Source organism: Xyrauchen texanus, chromosome 11 (genome assembly GCF_025860055.1).
Source record: "Xyrauchen texanus isolate HMW12.3.18 chromosome 11, RBS_HiC_50CHRs, whole genome shotgun sequence".
NCBI classification, from domain to species: Eukaryota; Metazoa; Chordata; class Actinopteri; order Cypriniformes; family Catostomidae; genus Xyrauchen; species Xyrauchen texanus.
In genome coordinates this window covers 458541-479407 of record NC_068286.1, presented here as the reverse complement: position 1 = coordinate 479407, position 20867 = coordinate 458541, and the positions used below count along the sequence as shown (strand labels likewise).

The window sequence follows — 20867 nt, the reverse complement described above, 5'->3', positions numbered from 1 at the left end:
CTTTCGATTTATTTTTGTCATGAGTGACCCTAGATGATACACGACACATTTGGTGTGAGTTGGACATAGGGCCAGGAGGAGTTCGATAAAGTAGGATTTAAAACAAATTGTAAATGGTGTGAATGTAGTTGTGCTTGGCCCCATTTATTGATTTGAATTAGTTGTGTATTTTCTGCTGTTTGTCCTCTTGCGTATTTAACTCGCAGCGGTTTTCTTGTTTATCTTTAGTGTTGTGTAATGTGAGTAAATTAAAGTGTGTTTGCAGTAGTGCAGACGGGTGTGAAGGTGCTGCCCCCTGCAGTCCTGGAGGAGAACGTCACCGTGACCATTGAACAGTCCAGCAGAAACATGGAGGTGCGCGGAGGACGAAAACTGCAACGCAACCAACCGAAGAAGGAGATCAGCAAACCAGCACACAAGAAGATGAAAGGTACGGCCATAACTGTTGATTGTCTCCGGAAATTGTTACAGTCGTTAGAGCTGATGAACCAGCGGGTGAATGATTCTGAGATGTTATTTTCAGCTAAACACACAAATACAGGAATAAAAACAATAACTTTATACTGTTACTGTGTGTGTGTGCGTGCGCGTCAGGTCCGGGTGTGAGGAAGAGACCAAGTCAGATGCAGGATGAGACGGATCGTAAAGCTCTTCTGCAGATGACCAAACAGAGAGTCACCTGGACACACCTGGAGGACAGTTTACTGATGCTGTGTAAAGTCACCAGCCACTTCCTCAACCGCAAGGTACACACACACACACACACATGTGCGCAGGGCCGGTGTGTGTTACGGGGTTTGGGCATCTCCACACTGCTGAACTGATGATGTCATTAGTGATGATGTGTGTGTGTGTGTTTGTGTGTGCAGTTAAAGAAGCCGTTTGTACCGTGGACGGTTGTTCGAGACGTTCTTCATGCTGAGTTTGAGTTCTCACTGGATAAAACATCTCTGGCAGTCAACCGACGCACACGATACATCATGAAGAACCCACAAGCTTACCTGAACTACAGGTTCACACGCACACACACATACAGTCACACACTACACGCATACACTACACACATGCACACACACACACACTCGCACGCACATACAGTCGCGCACACACACACTACAGTGTAACAGTAATTACCAGTTAATAAGCTACAGATATGTCCTGTTAAACACATTGCTGTATTATGTGTGTGGTGGAATCATCAGGACAGGACTTCATTCAAATCTAAAGTATCAGGATCCTTCAAATAATACTGATGATAAACATCTTGCAAACTGATGCACTCAACTGTATATTATATTATCAATGTGTTATTAATTATAAACCTGTACCTGAAGATGACCCGTATTATAGACTGACCAGAACAATTTAAAACATTAGAAGTGTATTTAAAGAGAGAGTTAATCTTTACTGAGGATGTGTGACATTAAAATACATCATTATATCAGCGGTCCTGTGTCTGTCTCTAGGATTTGTTTGGCTGAAATGTATCAGAATAAAGAGCTGATCGACAGATTCATGAAAAGAAACTATGACTACAACGATCCACAGGTGTGTGTGTGTGTGTGTGTGTGTGTCTGTTGCAGGTGTATTTACAGTGTGTGTGTGTGTCTGTTGCAGGTGTATTTACAGTGTGTGTGTGTGTCTGTTGCAGGTGTATTTACAGTGTGTGTGTGTGTCTGTTGCAGGTGTATTTACAGTGTGTGTGTGTGTCTGTTGCAGGTGTATTTACAGTGTGTGTGTGTGTCTGTTGCAGGTGTATTTACAGTGTGTGTGTGTGTCTGTTGCAGGTGTATTTACAGTGTGTGTGTGTGTCTGTTGCAGGTGTATTTACAGTGTGTGTGTGTGTCTGTTGCAGGTGTATTTACAGTGTGTGTGTGTGTCTGTTGCAGGTGTATTTACAGGTGTGTGTGTGTGTCTGTTGCAGGTGTATTTACAGTGTGTGTGTGTGTCTGTTGCAGGTGTATTTACAGTGTGTGTGTGTGTCTGTTGCAGGTGTATTTACAGTGTGTGTGTGTGTGTCTGTTGCAGGTGTATTTACAGTGTGTGTGTGTGTCTGTTGCAGGTGTATTTACAGTGTGTGTGTGTGTCTGTTGCAGGTGTATTTACAGTATGTGTGTGTGTATGTATGTGTGTGTGTGTCTGTTACAGGTGTATTTACTGTGTGTGTGTGTGTATGTATGTGTGTGTGTGTCTGTTGCAGGTGTATTTACAGTATGTGTGTGTGTGTATGTATGTGTGTGTGTGTGTCTGTTACAGGTGTATTTACTGTGTGTGTGTGTGTGTGTGTGTTTATTGCAGGTGTATTTACAGTATGTGTGTGTGTATGTATGTGTGTGTGTGTCTGTTACAGGTGTATTTACTGTGTGTGTGTGTGTGTGTGTGTGTTTATTGCAGGTGTATTTACAGTATGTGTGTGTGTCTGTTGCAGGTGTATTTACAGTGTGTGTGTGTGTGTTTATTGCAGGTGTGTGCTGCAGAGTATAAAGAGTTTGTCAGTGCTCTGAGGTCAAAGTTCAGCTCCAGTTCCAGTCCCAGTGATGTCATCTTACCAGACACAAAAGAGGAACTTTTCAACAAGTACACACACACACACACACACACACACACACACACACACAGATTCTTTTCAGAAGTGTGTTTCAGTCTAAAGATTGTGTGTGTGTGTTCTCAGGTTTAAGCTGTATGCAGTTGGAGATATGAAACTTGAAGGCACTAAAGATGTTTTGAGAAGGTTTGTAGTTTAACATTCATGAACACACTTTAACCGCAGAAGAGGATCATGTTGAGAAGAACAGTGAAAGCAGATCAAGCGTTTCTCAGGGAACACAATAAAAACATTCAGGCAACAGTTGTATAATGAAGGCATGTTTCAGAAAGTCAGGTTGGGGCAAGTTGTCACAGATGATTTTATTTGTGATTGTTTGCAGTGTTTTGTATTTCATAATTAGTTTACTGTTTAAAGTCTGCTTCTGGGGTATGTTGTCACAAAAGGGTCATCTTTTATCTATTAAATGTTTCTGTCTTTTGTGTTCAATATTTCAAAATCTTATTTGAGTTTTTTGTAGTTGTAACTTTTATGTGTTAATGAAGAAAGGGAAGTGTAGAAATACCCCTACCCTGAGAAATATTCACTGGACAACTAGCCCCGGCCATATTAGTAACGTGTAGTGTTCAATAATGTCAAACACAAATGCCACGGCTTCATCTCACTTCAAGCAACAGTGTTTTTTGTCATGTTGTAATTGTGTATTTAAAGGCGTTTGATGATTTTTGTGTTTCAGCCCGAAGGACATTCATGTTCTGGTGCTGTTTAATTTAATCCAGAGCACTCTAGTGCTGACGAACGCTCAGATGAAGAACTACAGTGCCTTCCCGGTACAAACACGTGTTTATAAATGTATCTGTGTGTGGTGTATCCTGGTACAGGATTATTAATGTATGTTATCTGCATGTGTGTGTGTGCGTCAGACGTTCTGTATGTATACACGGTATCAAGAACAGGTGTTGTCTGAGGCGTTTCAAGTGTGTCGGAAGCGTGGTTTAGTGAACCGGCGCCGTTCCAGTACCATCTACGACCTGAAGAAGTGCAACGCCCTCCCGTTCCTGCCCATGTCCTTTCAGCTGTCACAGCACTACTACAGGTACACACAACACACACACACACACACACACACACACACACACACACACACACACACACAGACTGTATGAACTCGACATGATCTCCGTCTGTCTTCAGGTTCTTCGCGTGGCGTGTCCCCAGCACCGTGTGCAATGAGGTGTTTGATCTGATGACGGGTTTATATGAGGCCGCCGGCAGCGACAGACCCGACAGCTTCTCCTTCCAGAAAGACCCGGAGAACGACAGAGACAAAGACCAGCAACAGGAGGAGCAGGAAGTGGAGAGCAGACCAGAGGACGAGCAGAAGGAGGTGCTGGTGAAGCAGGATGCGGACACACAGGGAATGCTGCAGTTCCCAATGGACGCTCCGGGAGGCGCATGTGCATGCTGTCTGTCTCTCATGACTCTCGGGCTGCTGTCTGTGGACGTCAGTATTCCACAACAGATTGTCATCATAGACAGCAGCATGATCGACCACGACATGCTCAAGAGGTACGACATGTCCAAATCCCATTGATCTTAATGGTAATCCATCTTTAAGGACTGACCTGTCGTGAGGGCAGAGTTCGTTCATCTGGTTCATTCTCCTGTTGAAGACACCAGTCTGTGTTCCCATGACAACAGATACACACGGTGAGTTGATGTTTGTGGTGTGTTTCAGTCTGACTAATGCACTGGAGGAGGAAGATGAGGATGAAGAAGAGAAGAAGAGGAAGCCGGAGATCAAACCTAATCAAGTGTCTCACACTAATTACCTGCTCATGAGAGGATTTTACGCTCCAGGAATCCTGCGCTCACAAACGCACAACTCCAACAGCACCGACCACATCATGATCAACGCCTGCAACTTCCACATGCAGCTGAGACAGACACCTAAACATACACTCTTCACGCAAGACGGTCAGCACACACACACACACACACACACACGATCTGCATGTGTGATCAGTTTAGTCTTCTGAAACCGTCTGTCTCATCCGCAGCTGATGTCGTCTCGGCGCTCACGCCGTCCTCTCCTCCGTCTCTGCCGGCGTGGTTCACGCGTGTGTATCCCTCAACAGTGGTGGATCTGCAGTCGTCCTTGGACAGGTGTGTGAGTGTGTTGGGATACCAACCACAGGATGTCCAGGCGGTTCAAGAGATCAGAGACGCTGTGGAGCAGGAGGCGGAGTTTGGCATTGACAGACAGGACCTCTGTCAGCGCTTTGTACACCTGGAACTACCTGAGAACGGCCGCAACCGATCACTACAACAATACATACAGGTGAGAGAGAGAGACACTACAACAATACATACAGGTGAGAGAGAGACACTACAAGAATACATACAGGTGAGAGAGAGAGACACTACAACAATACATACAGGTGAGAGAGAGAGACACTACAACAATACATACAGGTGAGAGAGAGACACTACAAGAATACATACAGGTGAGAGAGAGAGACACTACAAGAATACATACAGGTGAGAGAGAGACACTACAAGAATACATACAGGTGAGAGAGAGACACTACAAGAATACATACAGGTGAGAGAGAGAGACACTACAAGAATACATACAGGTGAGAGAGAGAGACACTACAAGAATACATACAGGTGAGAGAGAGACACTACAAGAATACATACAGGTGAGAGAGAGAGACACTACAAGAATACATACAGGTGAGAGAGAGAGAGACACTACAACAATACATACAGGTGAGAGAGAGACACTACAAGAATACATACAGGTGAGAGAGAGACACTACAAGAATACATACAGGTGAGAGAGAGACACTACAAGAATACATACAGGTGAGAGAGAGAGACACTACAAGAATACATACAGGTGAGAGAGAGAGACACTACAAGAATACATACAGGTGAGAGAGAGACACTACAAGAATACATACAGGTGAGAGAGAGACACTACAAGAATACATACAGGTGAGAGAGAGAGACACTACAAGAATACATACAGGTGAGAGAGAGAGACACTACAAGAATACATACAGGTGAGAGAGAGACACTACAAGAATACATACAGGTGAGAGAGAGACACTACAAGAATACATACAGGTGGAGAGAGAGACACTACAAGAATACATACAGGTGAGAGAGAGACACTACAAGAATACATACAGGTGAGAGAGAGAGACACTACAAGAATACATACAGGTGAGAGAGAGAGACACTACAAGAATACATACAGGTGAGAGAGAGAGACACTACAAGAATACATACAGGTGAGAGAGAGACACTACAAGAATACATACAGGTGAGAGAGAGAGACACTACAAGAATACATACAGGTGAGAGAGAGACACTACAAGAATACATACAGGTGAGAGAGAGACACTACAAGAATACATACAGGTGAGAGAGAGACACTACAAGAATACATACAGGTGAGAGAGAGAGACACTACAAGAATACATACAGGTGAGAGAGAGACACTACAAGAATACATACAGGTGAGAGAGAGAGACACTACAAGAATACATACAGGTGAGAGAGAGAGACACTACAAGAATACATACAGGTGAGAGAGAGACACTACAAGAATACATACAGGTGAGAGAGAGAGACACTACAAGAATACATACAGGTGAGAGAGAGAGACACTACAAGAATACATACAGGTGAGAGAGAGAGACACTACAAGAATACATACAGGTGAGAGAGAGAGACACTACAAGAATACATACAGGTGAGAGAGAGAGACACTACAAGAATACATACAGGTGAGAGAGAGACACTACAAGAATACATACAGGTGAGAGAGAGAGACACTACAAGAATACATACAGGTGAGAGAGAGAGACACTACAAGAATACATACAGGTGAGAGAGAGAGACACTACAAGAATACATACAGGTGAGAGAGAGAGACACTACAAGAATACATACAGGTGAGAGAGAGAGACACTACAAGAATACATACAGGTGAGAGAGAGAGACACTACAAGAATACATACAGGTGAGAGAGAGAGACACTACAAGAATACATACAGGTGAGAGAGAGAGACACTACAACAATACATACAGGTGAGAGAGAGAGACACTACAACAATACATACAGGTGAGAGAGAGAGACACTACAACAATACATACAGGTGAGAGAGAGAGACACTACAACAATACATACAGGTGAGAGAGAGAGACACTACAACAATACATACAGGTGAGAGAGAGAGACACTACAAGAATACATACAGGTGAGAGAGAGACACTACAAGAATACATACAGGTGAGAGAGAGAGACACTACAAGAATACATACAGGTGAGAGAGAGAGACACTACAAGAATACATACAGGTGAGAGAGAGAGACACTACAACAATACATACAGGTGAGAGAGAAACACTACAAGAATACATACAGGTGAGAGAGAGACACTACAACAATACATACAGGTGAGAGAGAGAGACACTACAAGAATACATACAGGTGAGAGAGAGAGACACTACAAGAATACATACAGGTGAGAGAGAGAGACACTACAAGAATACATACAGGTGAGAGAGAGACACTACAAGAATACATACAGGTGAGAGAGAGAGACACTACAAGAATACATACAGGTGAGAGAGAGACACTACAAGAATACATACAGGTGAGAGAGAGAGACACTACAAGAATACATACAGGTGAGAGAGAGAGACACTACAAGAATACATACAGGTGAGAGAGAGACACTACAAGAATACATACAGGTGAGAGAGAGAGACACTACAAGAATACATACAGGTGAGAGAGAGAGACACTACAAGAATACATACAGGTGAGAGAGAGACACTACAAGAATACATACAGGTGAGAGAGAGACACTACAAGAATACATACAGGTGAGAGAGAGACACTACAAGAATACATACAGGTGAGAGAGAGACACTACAAGAATACATACAGGTGAGAGAGAGAGACACTACAAGAATACATACAGGTGAGAGAGAGACACTACAAGAATACATACAGGTGAGAGAGAGAGACACTACAAGAATACATACAGGTGAGAGAGAGAGACACTACAAGAATACATACAGGTGAGAGAGAGACACTACAAGAATACATACAGGTGAGAGAGAGACACTACAAGAATACATACAGGTGAGAGAGAGAGACACTACAAGAATATATATATATAATAAATAAAAAGTATTCATAAATAAACGTTTGTGTGTTTGTAGGATCTGGTTGATGGACAGCAGCTCGTGGAGGTGGGCGCTCAGTCTCAGAGGCTGGTGAGTTTGAATGCTGCATCTCATTGGCTGCTGCAGAGTGTGGTTAGTGCTGAGCAGCCACAACAGGTGTCCCTGAAACGAGGCCCTGCCCACAACCCCACCCATGCTACACCCCCAACAAAGAGGCGGGTCATGGAATCTGATTTCAAAAAGACTTTTGCCATGGATACAGTCTCCACAGACACAGCTGTCAGTCAGACCATTGCCATGGATACAGCCTCCACAGACACAGCTGTCAGTCAGATCGTTGCCATGGATACAGCCTCCACAGACACAGCTGTCAGTCAGACCATTGCCATGGATACGGTCTCCACAGACACAGCTGTCAGTCAGACCGTTGCCATGGATACAGCCTCCACAGACACAGCTGTCAGTCAGACTGTTGCCATGGATACAGCCTCCACAGAAACAGCTGTCAGTCAGACCGTTGCCATGGATACAGCCTCCACAGACACAGCTGTCAGTCAGACTGTTGCCATGGATACAGCCTCCACAGACACAGCTGTCAGTCAGACCGTTGCCATGGATGCAGTCTCCACAGATGCAGCTGTCACGGATACTGTTGCCATAGATTCAGTGTCCACAGACGCAGGTGTCAATCAGACCGTAGCCATGGGTATGGTCTCCACAGAGACAGCTGTGAGTCAGACTGATGCTGAACAGAGGGTTGTTATGGAGAAGGCGGTTCTTAAAGGTGCCATTGATGACAAAGGGGTGCGGCTTTGTAATGACACCGCCCCCTCCCAAAGCAAAGGTGTGTGTATTTTTGGACACTGAAGGCTTGTGTATTTGGTTTGTTATTGTGTGTTTGTGTTTATATTTGAATGTTGAACTGTTGTTTCAGATGGAGCTGTTGACCAGGAGAAAGAGTGAGTGTGACGTTTATTTCCTCTGGAATATGAAAATGACTGGTCAGATATTTGTGAATAATGAGCGGGTGTTTCTCAGGTCTGTTCTGACACAGACAGCAGGAAAAACACTGTGATAATACTGTACATTGGGATAAACGCTAACGATAGGATAAAGAAGATAACTGCAAATATCTACTACAGGGAAATAATAAAAAGCAAGTATCCATAAAAAAATGTTGGGATTGCAGAAATCAGTGCGTTCACTTTTAAAAGGGAGAAAACACTTCCTATATCTTCTGATGTCGATGTCAAAGGTCACGCGTCCAAACAAACTCTACAAATGTGTCATCTGATCAGAGCTTGTCATATCACACAATGTGAACATTGAGTGGACAGGATGTGTGACAGGAAGCTCTGGCAGGGAGGAGGAGCATGAGGGTTCAGGGCTGTTGATTGTGGTAAAATATTCGTTCATCTTTAAAGTGAGCTGAATGATGATCTGTGTTTATTAGCTCTGAATGAACCGTGTGTGTGTCAGCAGTGAGACGGTGAGGTTTGTGAGTCGTCCGTGGCGTGTGGTCGACGGCTCGTTGAATGGTCCGGTGTGTAAGGGCATGCTGGAGTCTCTTCTGTTGCACATCATGACGAGTCCAGCGTTGTGTGAGTCTGTCCTGCTGCAGCATTACAGTCAAGTGCTTCAACCCGTCGTGGTGCTCGACCTGCTGCAGGTAACACACACACACACACACACACACACACACTTCAAGCCATATGGACAATGTTCACTGTACATACATGATTGTGTCAAGTCAGATTCATTTGTATATATTAATGTTGTGAATATAACATAGCAGGTGATTCGGTGAACTCATCCTGAGCACATGCTTCAGACAGTGGCTCATGAAGAATCCCGTGTCTTTGAGTTTACATCAATTCATCCTCTGTGAAGTCCATCTTAGTAGACTGAAGTGATGTCTGGCTGGCACATGCTGCAGTTGGTCATCATCTCTCAGCGACACAGTGGGAGTCGGATCTGACATGTAATCCAGAGGTTTAGACAGGGAAAGAAATATAATGAATGTTGATGCCATTCAATTTAGTGTAGGGTTAAAGAATAAGAGAAGTGTTTTCAGTTCCGGCAGACCTAACTAAAGCAGCGTACAGTAACTGTAAACTGGGGTTAAATTAGGTGGATATATCTTTAGAGAGTGTCTGAGTCCCGAACAGTGTTAGGAAGAATATTCCATAGTTTAGGAGCTAAATAGGAAATTGATCTCCCTCTTTTTTGTGGATTTTGGAATTCTCGGTATTGTTAACAGGCTGGAGTTAATTGTAGTGAGCGTGATGGATACAGCGTGATATGCGGTCACCGAAGTACTTCAGAGCTCTATAAGTAATTAACTGAATCTTCAAATGAATATGGCACTTAACAGGTAGTGTTGTGGAGCGTGAGACCCTTCCCTCTCAGTGAGAACACGCTCAAAGTCAGGAGTTCCAGGTTTCAAAGGTTAGAGTTTGAGCAAACCAACAAACCCAAGATGTTATCTGAGATCTGTCTTTATGCAGTTTGTTATCTAGCATTACCTCATGTCTACGCCCCCTTATTATCTCACAGAGCCTCTGACGTCTATTTAATGGTGCAATCCTGGCTTTTAAAAATAACATTTGAAATATATTTATCATGGAAGTATACATTTTGGGTAACTACAATTTGAAAATCTGAACATATTATGGTCATTTTGATAATTGGTTGTGTTAATCTTTAACTTTGGCTGCATCCTCTAGTGCTTTCTTGTATCGTTGTGTCTGCTACAGCTGAGTGCACTACAAGCACTTCCAGTGACCTCATATGCCCTCTCCCGGGTCATGCAAAGCCCACCCTTCCAGTGGCCTCATGTGCCCTCTCCCGGGTCACGCATTGTCCACCCTTCCAGTGGCCTCATGTGCCCTCTCCCGGGTCACGCAAAGACCACCCTTCCAGTGGCCTCATGTGCCCTCTCCCGGGTCACGCAAAGACCACCCTTCCAGTGGCCTCATGTGCCCTCTCCCGGGTCACGCAAAGACCACCCTTCCAGTGGCCTCATGTGCCCTCTCCCGGGTCACGCAAAGACCACCCTTCCAGTGGCCTCATGTGCCCTCTCCCGGGTCACGCAAAGCCCACCCTTCCAGTGGCCTCATGTGCCCTCTCCCGGGTCACGCAAAGACCACCCTTCCAGTGGCCTCATGTGCCCTCTCCCGGGTCACGCAATGTCCAGGCTATTCTATGTTAGTTCTTTTCTACATTTGATATATGAAAATCTACTATAGTAGTCAATGTAACGATGATAAAATGGGGCTAATATGATCATATTTCTTGTTTCTTGTCAGCACTCTGGCTGCTGCATTTTGAACCAATTGAAGTTTATTTATTGATCTTGCTGGACATCCTCCCAGTAATGCATTACAATAATCTAGTCTTGAGGTCATGAACGCATGAATTAGTTTTTCGGCATCAGCAACAGAGAGCATATGCCTTCATTTAGCAATATTTCTGAGGTGGAAGAATGCTGTCCAACAATAAGGAGAAGAGGCCCTAAAACTGATCCCTGTGGTTCTCCATTCTTGACTTTAATTTGATCTGATTGTGCTAGTGATATTTGTAATGCACTTTTTATGTAGACATTAATTTTATTAAAGAAGAGTGACTTGCACCGGAAAGCTGAAGCGCATGGCTGCATAAACGATCACTCTCGGTCGGTCAACTTCCAAATGTTACTCTAATTAATGATGGAAGGGGAAAGCTACCTGGGAAAGTGGAGAAGAGCAACAAAATTACGATTGAGGGAGATATGATCGCGGAACACGGAGAGTGTAATGGTGGACAGTGATATTGTGACCAATGTTCAAAACATGGAGAGAATGACTTTCTCACTGAATCTGCAGATCGATAAATATTTGCGATACTGGGAAAATGGATTGTTTACAACTTCATGTAATGTTAACTGACCCATTATTGTATGATCTCACGTGTTTCTATTAATGCAAGTTATGTATGCATATTTACACTGTCAGTCATATCGGTTCTGATGTGTTGTTGCTGTAGTAACCGAAGCACAAGCTGTAAAGGCACAGCCCTCTTCCGGAAAGGGGGCGGGGAGCAGCAGCTCATTTGCATTTAAAGAGACTCATTTGCATTTACAGTGTCTGTACACACATCAGCGTGTTTTTGATTCCACCCAAAAAGAGGCGTTTATAACATGATATAATAAATGACCCGTGAGCTGAAACTTCAGACACATTCTGGGGACACCTGAGACTCATGACATCTTGTACAAAGGGGCATAAGCTCTCCTTTAAAGCCATAAATGTGCTGTAACCGTTCAGAGACAATACAAATAAATCAGTCTCATTAAAAGATGAAATTCTTAAAATAAATGTGTGCATGAGTACTGCAGAATAATCTTTTATTATGATTTCTTTAAAAAATTAAACAGTAACATTTAAAAAAAGATATTATTTATATTTGAAAAACTTTTTGACAAAAGCCATAAAACAGAGAGGAGTGATATTTTGACATTGTTGCGGTCATGAGGTGAAACCTGAGAAAACATCTTGACATTCATGACTTTGAAAAATGTGTTTTATATGATGGTGTTTAATCGAATGATTAAGTTGTGTACATTCAGGTGCAAGGAAAGTATTTTAATACCGTTTAATTGATGTTTAAATTTGTCATTAAATCAGAATTTATGCTATTAATGCTTTTCAAAAACGTACCAACCAGTTTGGACACACAGAATGAGCGTTTTAAACTAAATTGATTAAAAAGACCCTTTAATTAACAGCATTTCTTGTTCCAACTTCAGGTGCAGAAATGCGTTCGAGTTGATAAGTTTGTGAAGTGAAACGGTTCGATTTGTTTGCGTCATCATATTCACTGAAGTCTCTGTGTTGCCTCTTCCTGTATGGTTCTGGTGTGAGTTTAATAAGGTCATTGCTACATATAGTGTGCAAACACATGTTTTACTATATTGTGTTTTCAGGTGTTGATTGAGTTGGGCTGTGTGAGGAAGCGCTACATTGTGCACCAGCACAAGACGTCGCTGTTCTCCAAACCCAGCGCGCCGCAGGTCAAAGGTCAATCGGAGGTCAGCGTGAGGGATGCGGTGACGGCGTTCTATGAGCCCACAGTGGACTGTACGCTGAGACTGGCGCGAGTCTTTCCTCACGAGCTCAACTGGAATAAGTGGGTTCAACTCAGCCTGCGAGTGTGACCGAACACACGCAATACGTGTGTACGAAACGGCCAAATTAAGACATTTATGAATCCTGTGTTTTGATGTTTATTCTGCTTCTGATGCACATAATAAAGAGATTTTTCACTAAACGACTTCAATTTGACATTTATTATTTTGTAAATTACCCCAACATTATGCTGCAGATTAAAGTGAGTCACATGACCGCTTCAGATTTCTGTGATTCGTGACTGGACTTATCCAAGAAGTAGAGGCTGTTATATTGTGGATATTTCCACCGGTCAAGTGTGTCGTTAGACACAGCGGAGTGATTATATTCACAATAAAGTACGGCTTTGAGAGCTTAAAGGCTCTTATAAAATGTCTTTTAAATAAAGGACACAAATATTCCTCATTTCCTCCACTAGATCAGCTCATCCCTGAAATGTAAACGGAGGTTAAGAGTGGTTCTCTGTGGGTGCTGGATCAGATACTTGGGACACATCAAAACTATTTGTAATTTCAATCAACTTTATTCTCATCTTTCATGAAAGTAAAACTCCCAGTGCTCAAGGTACAATAGCAGAATCAATCCAACATCCACTTCAAGGAAATCAACTAAATTAATCTGTTTTGAGTCGAAGGCCCTCAAATCCCCAGAGTCGGAACTTCCTCTTCACTGAAGTCTTCCGACTACCATCCTTTTATTTTAAAAGACAAATATAGTGTTCTCCTCAGAAAGAGAAGCGAGTATTTTAGGACCGTTCTGGATTATCATGACTTGTTGTTGTTACAAATATCATCTGAGAGGATTCGGGGGATGAGTTTCAGTTTGATGGGGTCTTTGGGAGAAAGAAGGCCATTGAGACCGAGCTCCAGAGGAACCTATGAAAGAGAGAGAGCGAGTGAGTCGGTGTAAACGACTCTCCTGCCATGAGCATAAGTGATGTGGAGAATGTGTCGGCTCACCTGAGTCTCTTCACACACAGAGACGTCCAACCTCTGCAAGATCTCCACGATGGCCAGTTTCATGGACACCTGAGCGAATCGCATCCCGATGCAGTTCCTGGGTCCGGCGCCGAAGGGCATGTACATGTAGGGGTCTATGGACTCCTTATTTCCTTTGGTAAACCTGATAGTAAGGCAAAAGAGGGTCACTTAATTGAGATGTCCCAGAAGCCTGATGTTAAATGTGTGAAATAAGAAGTCTGACCTCTCTGGTGTGAAGCTCTCTGGATCTGTCCAGTACTCCGGGTCTCTGTGGAGGACGTAGGTTGGGATCATGACAACCGTGTCTTTAGGAATAACAAGACCGTTGATCTCCACGGTTTTCTTGCAGACCCGTTCAAGTCGAGCAGCGACAGGGAACAGCCTGAGGGACTCGTTCAGGGCAGCATCCAGATAATCCATGTTCATCATCTTTTCATAGTCCACTGGAGCCTTCAACACACAGATGGCCATGCTTAAAACCAGCCAGAACAAAACCTGACAATGTCTCCAGCTAAACAAAACTCATTTCTGTCCTACATTATTAGGGAAGGTCTCATCGATCTCCTCCTGCAGTCTCTTCATGGTCTCTGGGTTTGTTGCAAGGTTGTAGAACAAGAACGACAGAGTACTGCTGGTGGTCTCATAACCAGCAAAGATGAAGATCATGGCCTGCGACAAGATCTCATGATCGCTCAAACCTGGACAGAGTGCAGAGTTTGTGTTATATATGCAAAGATGTTTAGGGCATGAAGCACCACCGCATGAGGTTAAACCATTTGAGAAGCTTCACCTTTCTCTGTGTGTTCCTCGCTGTGCCCGTGTTCAGCCTTTAATTCTTTCTGAGAATCAACCATCAACTGCAGGAAGTCCACTCTCCTCTACAGGAAGTGACAGATATGACGTTATAAACTTGTTTACAAATATGATTGTAATGTGTGTGTAGTGTCTGTAGTGTGTGTAGTGTGTGTAATGTGTGTGTAGTGTCTGTAGTGTGTGTAGTGTGTGTAATGTGTGTGTAGTGTCTGTAATGTAAAGTGTTTCACAGTACCTTGTGGTCATTGGCCACTCTGTCAGACTTGATCTTTTGTAAGACGGCGTAGAAGAAATCAGTCACAGATGTTGGAAAAAAGGCTAAATCCATTTTTTGGAAAATTGGTGTGGTGAAAGGAAATATTGCTAATAAAGAAATGGAAAGGATCTTTAACAAGCTTCTGCAACTTAAATAAGGAGGATGTTAGAGTTCACAGTTTGTGATTTAAGTGACCGTGTTATTTCAGTGTTGGATATTCACCTGCGCACAGGAACAGAGGGTTCAGGAAGTCAAACTTCAGCATTTTTTTAATGTTCGTCACGAATGGATCTTTGGGGTTGTTGAGAGAGTCGATGTCCACACTGAACGCTGTGCTGGTCACCACATCCATACTGTATGCTCCAAAGAACCTGAAGACATGCAAAACACATCCAGATCGTCAAATGAAGTCATCTCTATTAGTATAGATGTTACACAATATACATTGTTGCTTTACAGAACATCATACTGTAATGTGTGTGTAGTGTCTGTAATGTCTGTAGTGTGTGTGTAATGTGTGTGTAATGTGTGTGTAGTGTGTGTAATGTGTGTGTAGTGTCTGTAGTGTGTGTGTATAGTGTGTGTGGTGTATAGTGCGTGTAATGTCTGTAGTGTGTGTGTAATGTGTGTAGTGTCTGCAGTGTGTGTGTAGTGTCTGTAATCTGTGTGTGTAGTGTCTGTAATGTGTGTGTAATGTCTGTAATGTGTGTGTAGTGTCTGTAATCTGTGTGTAATGTCTGTAGTGTCTGTAATGTGTGTGTGTGTAGTGTCTGTAATCTGTGTATAGTGTCTGTAGTGTGTGTGTAATGTCTGTAATGTGTGTGTGGAGTGTCTGTAATGTGTGTGTGTGTGTAATGTCTGTAGTGTGTGTAGTGTCTGTAATGTGTGTGTAGTGTCTGTGATGTGTGTAGTGTGTGTGTGTGATGTGTGTGTAATGTGTCTGTAGTGTGTGTAGTGTGTGTGGTGTCTGTAATGTGTGTGTAGTGTCTGTAACGTGTGTGTGTCATGTCTGTAACGTGTGTAATGTGTCTGTAATGTGTCTGTAATGTGTTTCTGTAATGTGTGTAGTGTCTGTAATGTGTGTAGGGTCTGTAATGTCTGTAGTGTGTGTGTAATGTTTCTGTAACGTGTGTGTAATGTGTGTGTAGTGTCTGCAATGTCTGTAATGTTTCTGTAATGTGTGTGTAGTGTCTAATGTGTGTAGGGTCTGTAATGTCTGTAGTGTGTGTGTAATGTCTATCATGTCTGTAGTGTGTATGTAATGTTTCTGTAACGTGTGTGTAATGTCTGTAATGTGTGTGTAGTGCCTGTAGTGTGTGTAGTGTGTGTTTAATGTCTGTAGTGTGTGTAGTGTCTGTAATGTCTGTAGTGTGTGTGTAATGTCTGTCATGTCTGTAATGTGTGTAATGTTTCTGTAACCTGTGTGTAATGTCTGTAATGTGTGTGTAGTATCTGTAGTGTGTCTGTAATATCCGTAGTGTGTGTAGTGTGTCTGTAATGTCTGTAGTGTGTGTGTAATGTCTAGTATGTGTAATGTTTCTGTAACGGTGTGTGTGTGTGTAATGTTTCTGTAACGTGTGTGTAATGTGTGTGTAGTGTCTGTAGTGTGTCTAATGTCTGTAGTGTGTCTGTAGTGTGTGTGTAATGTCTGTAGTGTGTGTAATGTTTCTGTAACGTGTGTGTGTAATGTCTGTAGTGTGTGTAGTGTGTGTGTAATGTCTGTAGTTTGTCTGCAATGTGTGTAATGTTTCTGTAACGTGTGTGTAATGTCTGTAGTGTGTGTAATGTCTGTCATGTCTGAAATATGTGTAATGTTTCTGTAACGTGTGTGTAGTGTCTGTAGTGTGTCTGTAGTGTGTGTGTAGTGTGTGTGTAGTGTCTGTAATCTGTGTGTAATGTCTGTAGTGTGTACATTGTCTGTAGTATGTGTGTAATGTCTGTAATGTGTGTGTGTAATGTCTGTAATGTGTGTAGTGTGTGTAATGTGTGTGTGTAATGTCTGTAATGTGTCTGTAGTGTGTGTGTAATGTTTCTGTAACGTGTGTGTAATGTCTGTAGTGTGTGTGTAATGTCTGTAGTGTGTGTAGTGTCTGTCATGTTTGTAATGTGTGTAATGTTTCTGTAACCTGTGTGTAATGTCTGTAATGTGTGTGTAGTATCTGCAGTGTGTCTGTAGTGTGTGTAGTGTGTCTGTAATGTCTGTAGTGTGTGTAATGTTTCTGTAACGTGTGTGTAATGTCTGTAGTGTGTCTGTAGTGTGTGTCTAATGTCTGTAGTGTGTGTAATGTCTGTAGTGTGTGTGTAATGTCTGTAGTGTGTCTGTAATGTTTCTGTAACGTGTGTGTAATGTCTGTAGTGTGTCTGTAGTGTGTGTAATGTCTGTCATGTCTGTAATATGTGTAATATTTCTGTAACGTGTGTGTAGTGTCTAGTGAGTCTGTAATGTCTGTAGTGTGTGTGTAATGTCTGTAGTGTGTGTAACGTTTCTGTAATGTCTGTAGTGTGTCTGTAGTGTGTGTGTGTGATGTCTGTAGTGTCTAATGTGTGTAATGTTTCTGTAATGTCTGTAGTGTGTGTGTAATGTCTGTAGTTTGTCTGTAGTGTGTGTGTAATGTCTGTAATGTGTCTGTAGTGTGTGTAATGTTTCTGTAACATGTCTGTAGTGTGTCTGTAATGTTTCTGTAACGTGTGTGTAATGTCTGTAGTGTGTGTGTGTAATGTCTGTAGTGTGTCTGTAACGTGTGTGTAATGTCTGTAGTGTGTCTGTAGTGTGTGTGTGTAATGTCTGTAGTGTGTGTAGTGTGTGTGTAATGTCTAGTGTGTCTGTAATGTCTAAGCCCCCAGTGAACAGCTATTATTCATATAATATGAATAATATGTTTATTATGAATATGTTTATTATGATTATCATTAATATGATTATTATGATTAATATATTCTTATAATTCATATGAATATGTTTATTCAGAATAATGTTTATTCTGATTATGATTCATATGATTAATATGATTATTATTATAATTAATATGAATAATATGTTTATTATGAATAATATGATGATTAATATGTTTAATATGAATGTTTATTATGATTATCATTAATATGATTATTACGATTATTATAATTAATGTGAATAATATGTTTATTATCATATGATTATTATGTTTCCCAATAAATGATGATCAATATCTTCGGGAGGTAATGAAGTGTTGATGGTCAGGTGTTTGAACACGTTTGCTGTGATATTAAAGTATTATTATCTCTTGAGATAAAGCCGTTTGAGAACTGGTGATAATCTCTGAAAGTGTGTAAAAGTTTGCTGACTCACTCTTTAATATCGACAGACTCTCCTCGCTTCGCCGTTTTCCCCATATTCTCAACTAAAATATTCGAGTGTGTCTTCATTATGCCAAACATCTGCAGATGGTAAGCACATCATTACGTCTTTAAATGTGAATATTCATAGTCTGAGACAAAGGTTGTGTGTTGCACTGATAAGGCATATGAGCTGAAGGGTTAACAGTGTGAATGGACTCACACACCTCCTTTAACCTTCCGCTGGTGAAGGAGGGAGAGAGAACACTGCGAATTCTCCTCCAGTCATCGTCCTCCGCGATGGACACGGCGTCATACAGTGGACCGTTCAGACGGAAATTCTGTTGGATTAAAGGATAAATGCAGTATTGTTTAATCCCCCTTTATATGTCATCAGTGTTTCGGGAGGAGGAGGACGTTACCCTTCTGTTGGTGAAGAAAGAGTAACACTCTTTTATCAGGATGGTCTTGAAGATGGACTGATCCAGAATGCAGAGAACTGGCTGCCGTGCGTCATAAATGCTGTCAGAAAAGGATCATCAGAACGATTTACGATCAGAAACCTTGTAGATACTGAACTTTATTACAGCTCTCATGAACGTCTCCGTACTGATGATATTTACACACATTTATTTTGCGTTAAACTTTCTTTTATCATCCCCAATTTTGGAATTCCCAGTACTTAGTAGTTCCTCGTGGTGGCGCGGTTACTCGCCTCAATCCGCTTCTGAGACATCAATCGGCGCATCTGATCACGTGACACGTTGTGCATGACACCGCGGAGACTCACAGCATGTGGAGACTCATGCTACTCTCCACGATCCACACACAACTCACCACATGCCCCATTGAGAGAACCACTAATCACCACCATGAGGAGGTTACCCCATGTGACTCTACCCTCCCTAGCAACCGGGCCAATTTGGTTACCCCATGTGACTCTACCCTCCCTAGCAACCGGACCAATTTGGTTGCTAAGGAGACCTGACTGAGTCACTCAAACTCATGACTCCAGATAGGCCGTGTCTATACTCACCGAGATACACAGACCCCCTTTTATTTTAGACTTTAACTCAATGAAATTTCTATTATTTATTGAATTTGTGAAATGTTCTGAAATGATTCTTTCATTTGAATAATTGAGATGTATGTGTTATTTCATGTTATTCTAATATTTAATCTGTTTTGTCTCACACTCACCCCCAAACTCTTCCATACTTCTTGAAACACTCAGTATCGAAATTGTGGAACCCCTGAAAGAGACATGATGAGCATCACTGTGATGGGACATGAACGGGAATACAAGAAGTCTCGGACGTCCTCATGCGGAACCAAGAGTTCATTAATGTGTGAATGATGGCAAAGATCGATTAAATATATATAAAAAATATATCCACAAACGTCACCTTTCTATATTCCAGCATGGTCCCAAAGAATGGAAGGGGCTTTGGACCCGGAATGCCCAACTTTTTGAAGAATCCATGAGGCCAGCACCCATACCTGCAAACGGTACGGGTCATTCACAGAGCCGTTCTCAAACAGACATCACGCACAAGATCAATACGTGATCGTGATTGAATTAGGATTGATCAGTAATGAAGACTTACATGATGAGCAGTGCCACACACAGCAGGAGAAGCGCCCATGTTTCGGCTGAGAACAGCAGACTCATGGTGTCGGAGGTCTGGATGTGTGTTGTGAGCAGTCACAGGACTTTAATGTGCTGTAGGATTACTCATTAACCAGCAGTAACCTCTGAACACATCAGCTCTACTGGAACATCAGCATCATTACAAACTCACTCACACATTTCTATAAATAATGATTCATTTCAGATATGAGGAGGAACTTAAAACAAGCTTCATTAGTAATAGATTATTATGTGAAAGAATGAATATGTAATTAATAACAGAAGAATAGATCTGATGTGTGTTAATGATGTTGTCAGAGTGTTTGGATGTGTTCTCTGTTATATAAGTGTTGAGCTTCACCTGTCACACACTTTTATTGCATCTGTGTGTGTTTTACAGGATGACATAAACAATATTTGGGTAGGAGAAATAATCATTAAAGCACGATCTCCTATAATCACTGCAAAACATATTGTGCTGAAGTCCAGACTTTATCAAATATGATAATGATGTTATGAAGTTATATACGGTCATCCTGCTGGAGGTGTGTGCGGTGATGACTGCGGTGACCCCACATCACCTCCATAGTTCAGTTGAGTCCTGATGTAAGTCTGACATTATTTGGGTCAGTCATCATGAGGAGCAGCAGAGGCTCGTGTCACGGATCAGTCCGCTGATTAACATCACTCAAAGGGCTCTCGGGCTATAACGCCTGTTATACATGTCCTGGAGAGGGAAGCTCAACTCCGATGATGTGTCTGGCACTGCATTGAGGATTAGCACATGATACATGGGACAGCACATGTTCTCAGGAGAAGACACAGATATTAAACTGTAAATGTATTTTATGATTATGAAGAATGTTACTCTCAGTTCTATATAGAACCGTTCTCTTTACGGGCCATTCGGTCAAATCAGCACCTTTTCTTTCCAAAAGTACATTTCTGTAACA

General features: G+C 42.2%; 2 protein-coding genes across 4 annotated transcripts in view; one reads left to right on the top strand and one right to left on the bottom strand.

The window, feature by feature from the left end:
* LOC127651384 (general transcription factor 3C polypeptide 1) overlaps window positions 1-13085 on the top strand; it is a 30930-nt gene extending 17845 nt beyond the window's left edge. The window contains exons 23-37 of one of the 3 annotated variants that reach the window (XM_052137172.1): window positions 269-430; window positions 595-746; window positions 870-1012; window positions 1467-1548; window positions 2465-2577; window positions 2672-2731; window positions 3282-3375; window positions 3469-3641; window positions 3740-4114; window positions 4284-4522; window positions 4606-4886; window positions 7792-8599; window positions 8690-8714; window positions 9235-9424; window positions 12719-13085. In XM_052137172.1, the coding sequence (XP_051993132.1) occupies window positions 269-430; window positions 595-746; window positions 870-1012; window positions 1467-1548; window positions 2465-2577; window positions 2672-2731; window positions 3282-3375; window positions 3469-3641; window positions 3740-4114; window positions 4284-4522; window positions 4606-4886; window positions 7792-8599; window positions 8690-8714; window positions 9235-9424; window positions 12719-12949 (3128 nt within the window). In that variant the 3' untranslated portion in view covers window positions 12950-13085. Of the gene's footprint in view, window positions 1-265; window positions 431-594; window positions 747-869; window positions 1013-1466; window positions 1549-2464; window positions 2578-2671; window positions 2732-3281; window positions 3376-3468; window positions 3642-3739; window positions 4115-4283; window positions 4523-4605; window positions 4887-7791; window positions 8600-8689; window positions 8715-9234; window positions 9425-12718 lie in introns of all 3 variants that reach the window. The other 2 variants (XM_052137171.1, XM_052137170.1) reach the window with 2 other exon arrangements.
* Window positions 13086-13423: 338 nt separating this feature from the next.
* LOC127651385 (cytochrome P450 3A30) lies at window positions 13424-20050 on the bottom strand. The gene is made up of 13 exons (XM_052137174.1): window positions 19892-20050; window positions 19691-19784; window positions 19485-19537; window positions 18707-18806; window positions 18512-18625; window positions 18298-18386; window positions 15192-15340; window positions 14949-15076; window positions 14691-14778; window positions 14438-14598; window positions 14124-14350; window positions 13880-14042; window positions 13424-13795 (listed from the first exon to the last, which is right to left on the bottom strand). Exons 1-13 carry the CDS (start codon window positions 19954-19956, stop codon window positions 13685-13687), a joined length of 1542 nt encoding a protein of 513 aa, XP_051993134.1. The 5' UTR covers window positions 19957-20050; the 3' UTR covers window positions 13424-13684.
* Window positions 20051-20867: the final 817 nt, after the last annotated feature.

Bases quoted from the DNA above. Each gene is read 5' to 3' on its own strand.
- LOC127651385 (XM_052137174.1), bottom strand. From the start codon at position 19,956: ATGAGTCTGCTGTTCTCAGCCGAAACATGGGCGCTTCTCCTGCTGTGT. The intron at 15,341-18,297 runs GTGAGTCAGCAA...GCATGTCTTCAG, and splicing joins GAGTCTGTCGATATTAAAGA to GTTCTTTGGAGCATACAGTA. The intron at 14,779-14,948 runs GTACTGTGAAAC...CACTTCCTGTAG, and splicing joins GAGTGGCCAATGACCACAAG to AGGAGAGTGGACTTCCTGCA.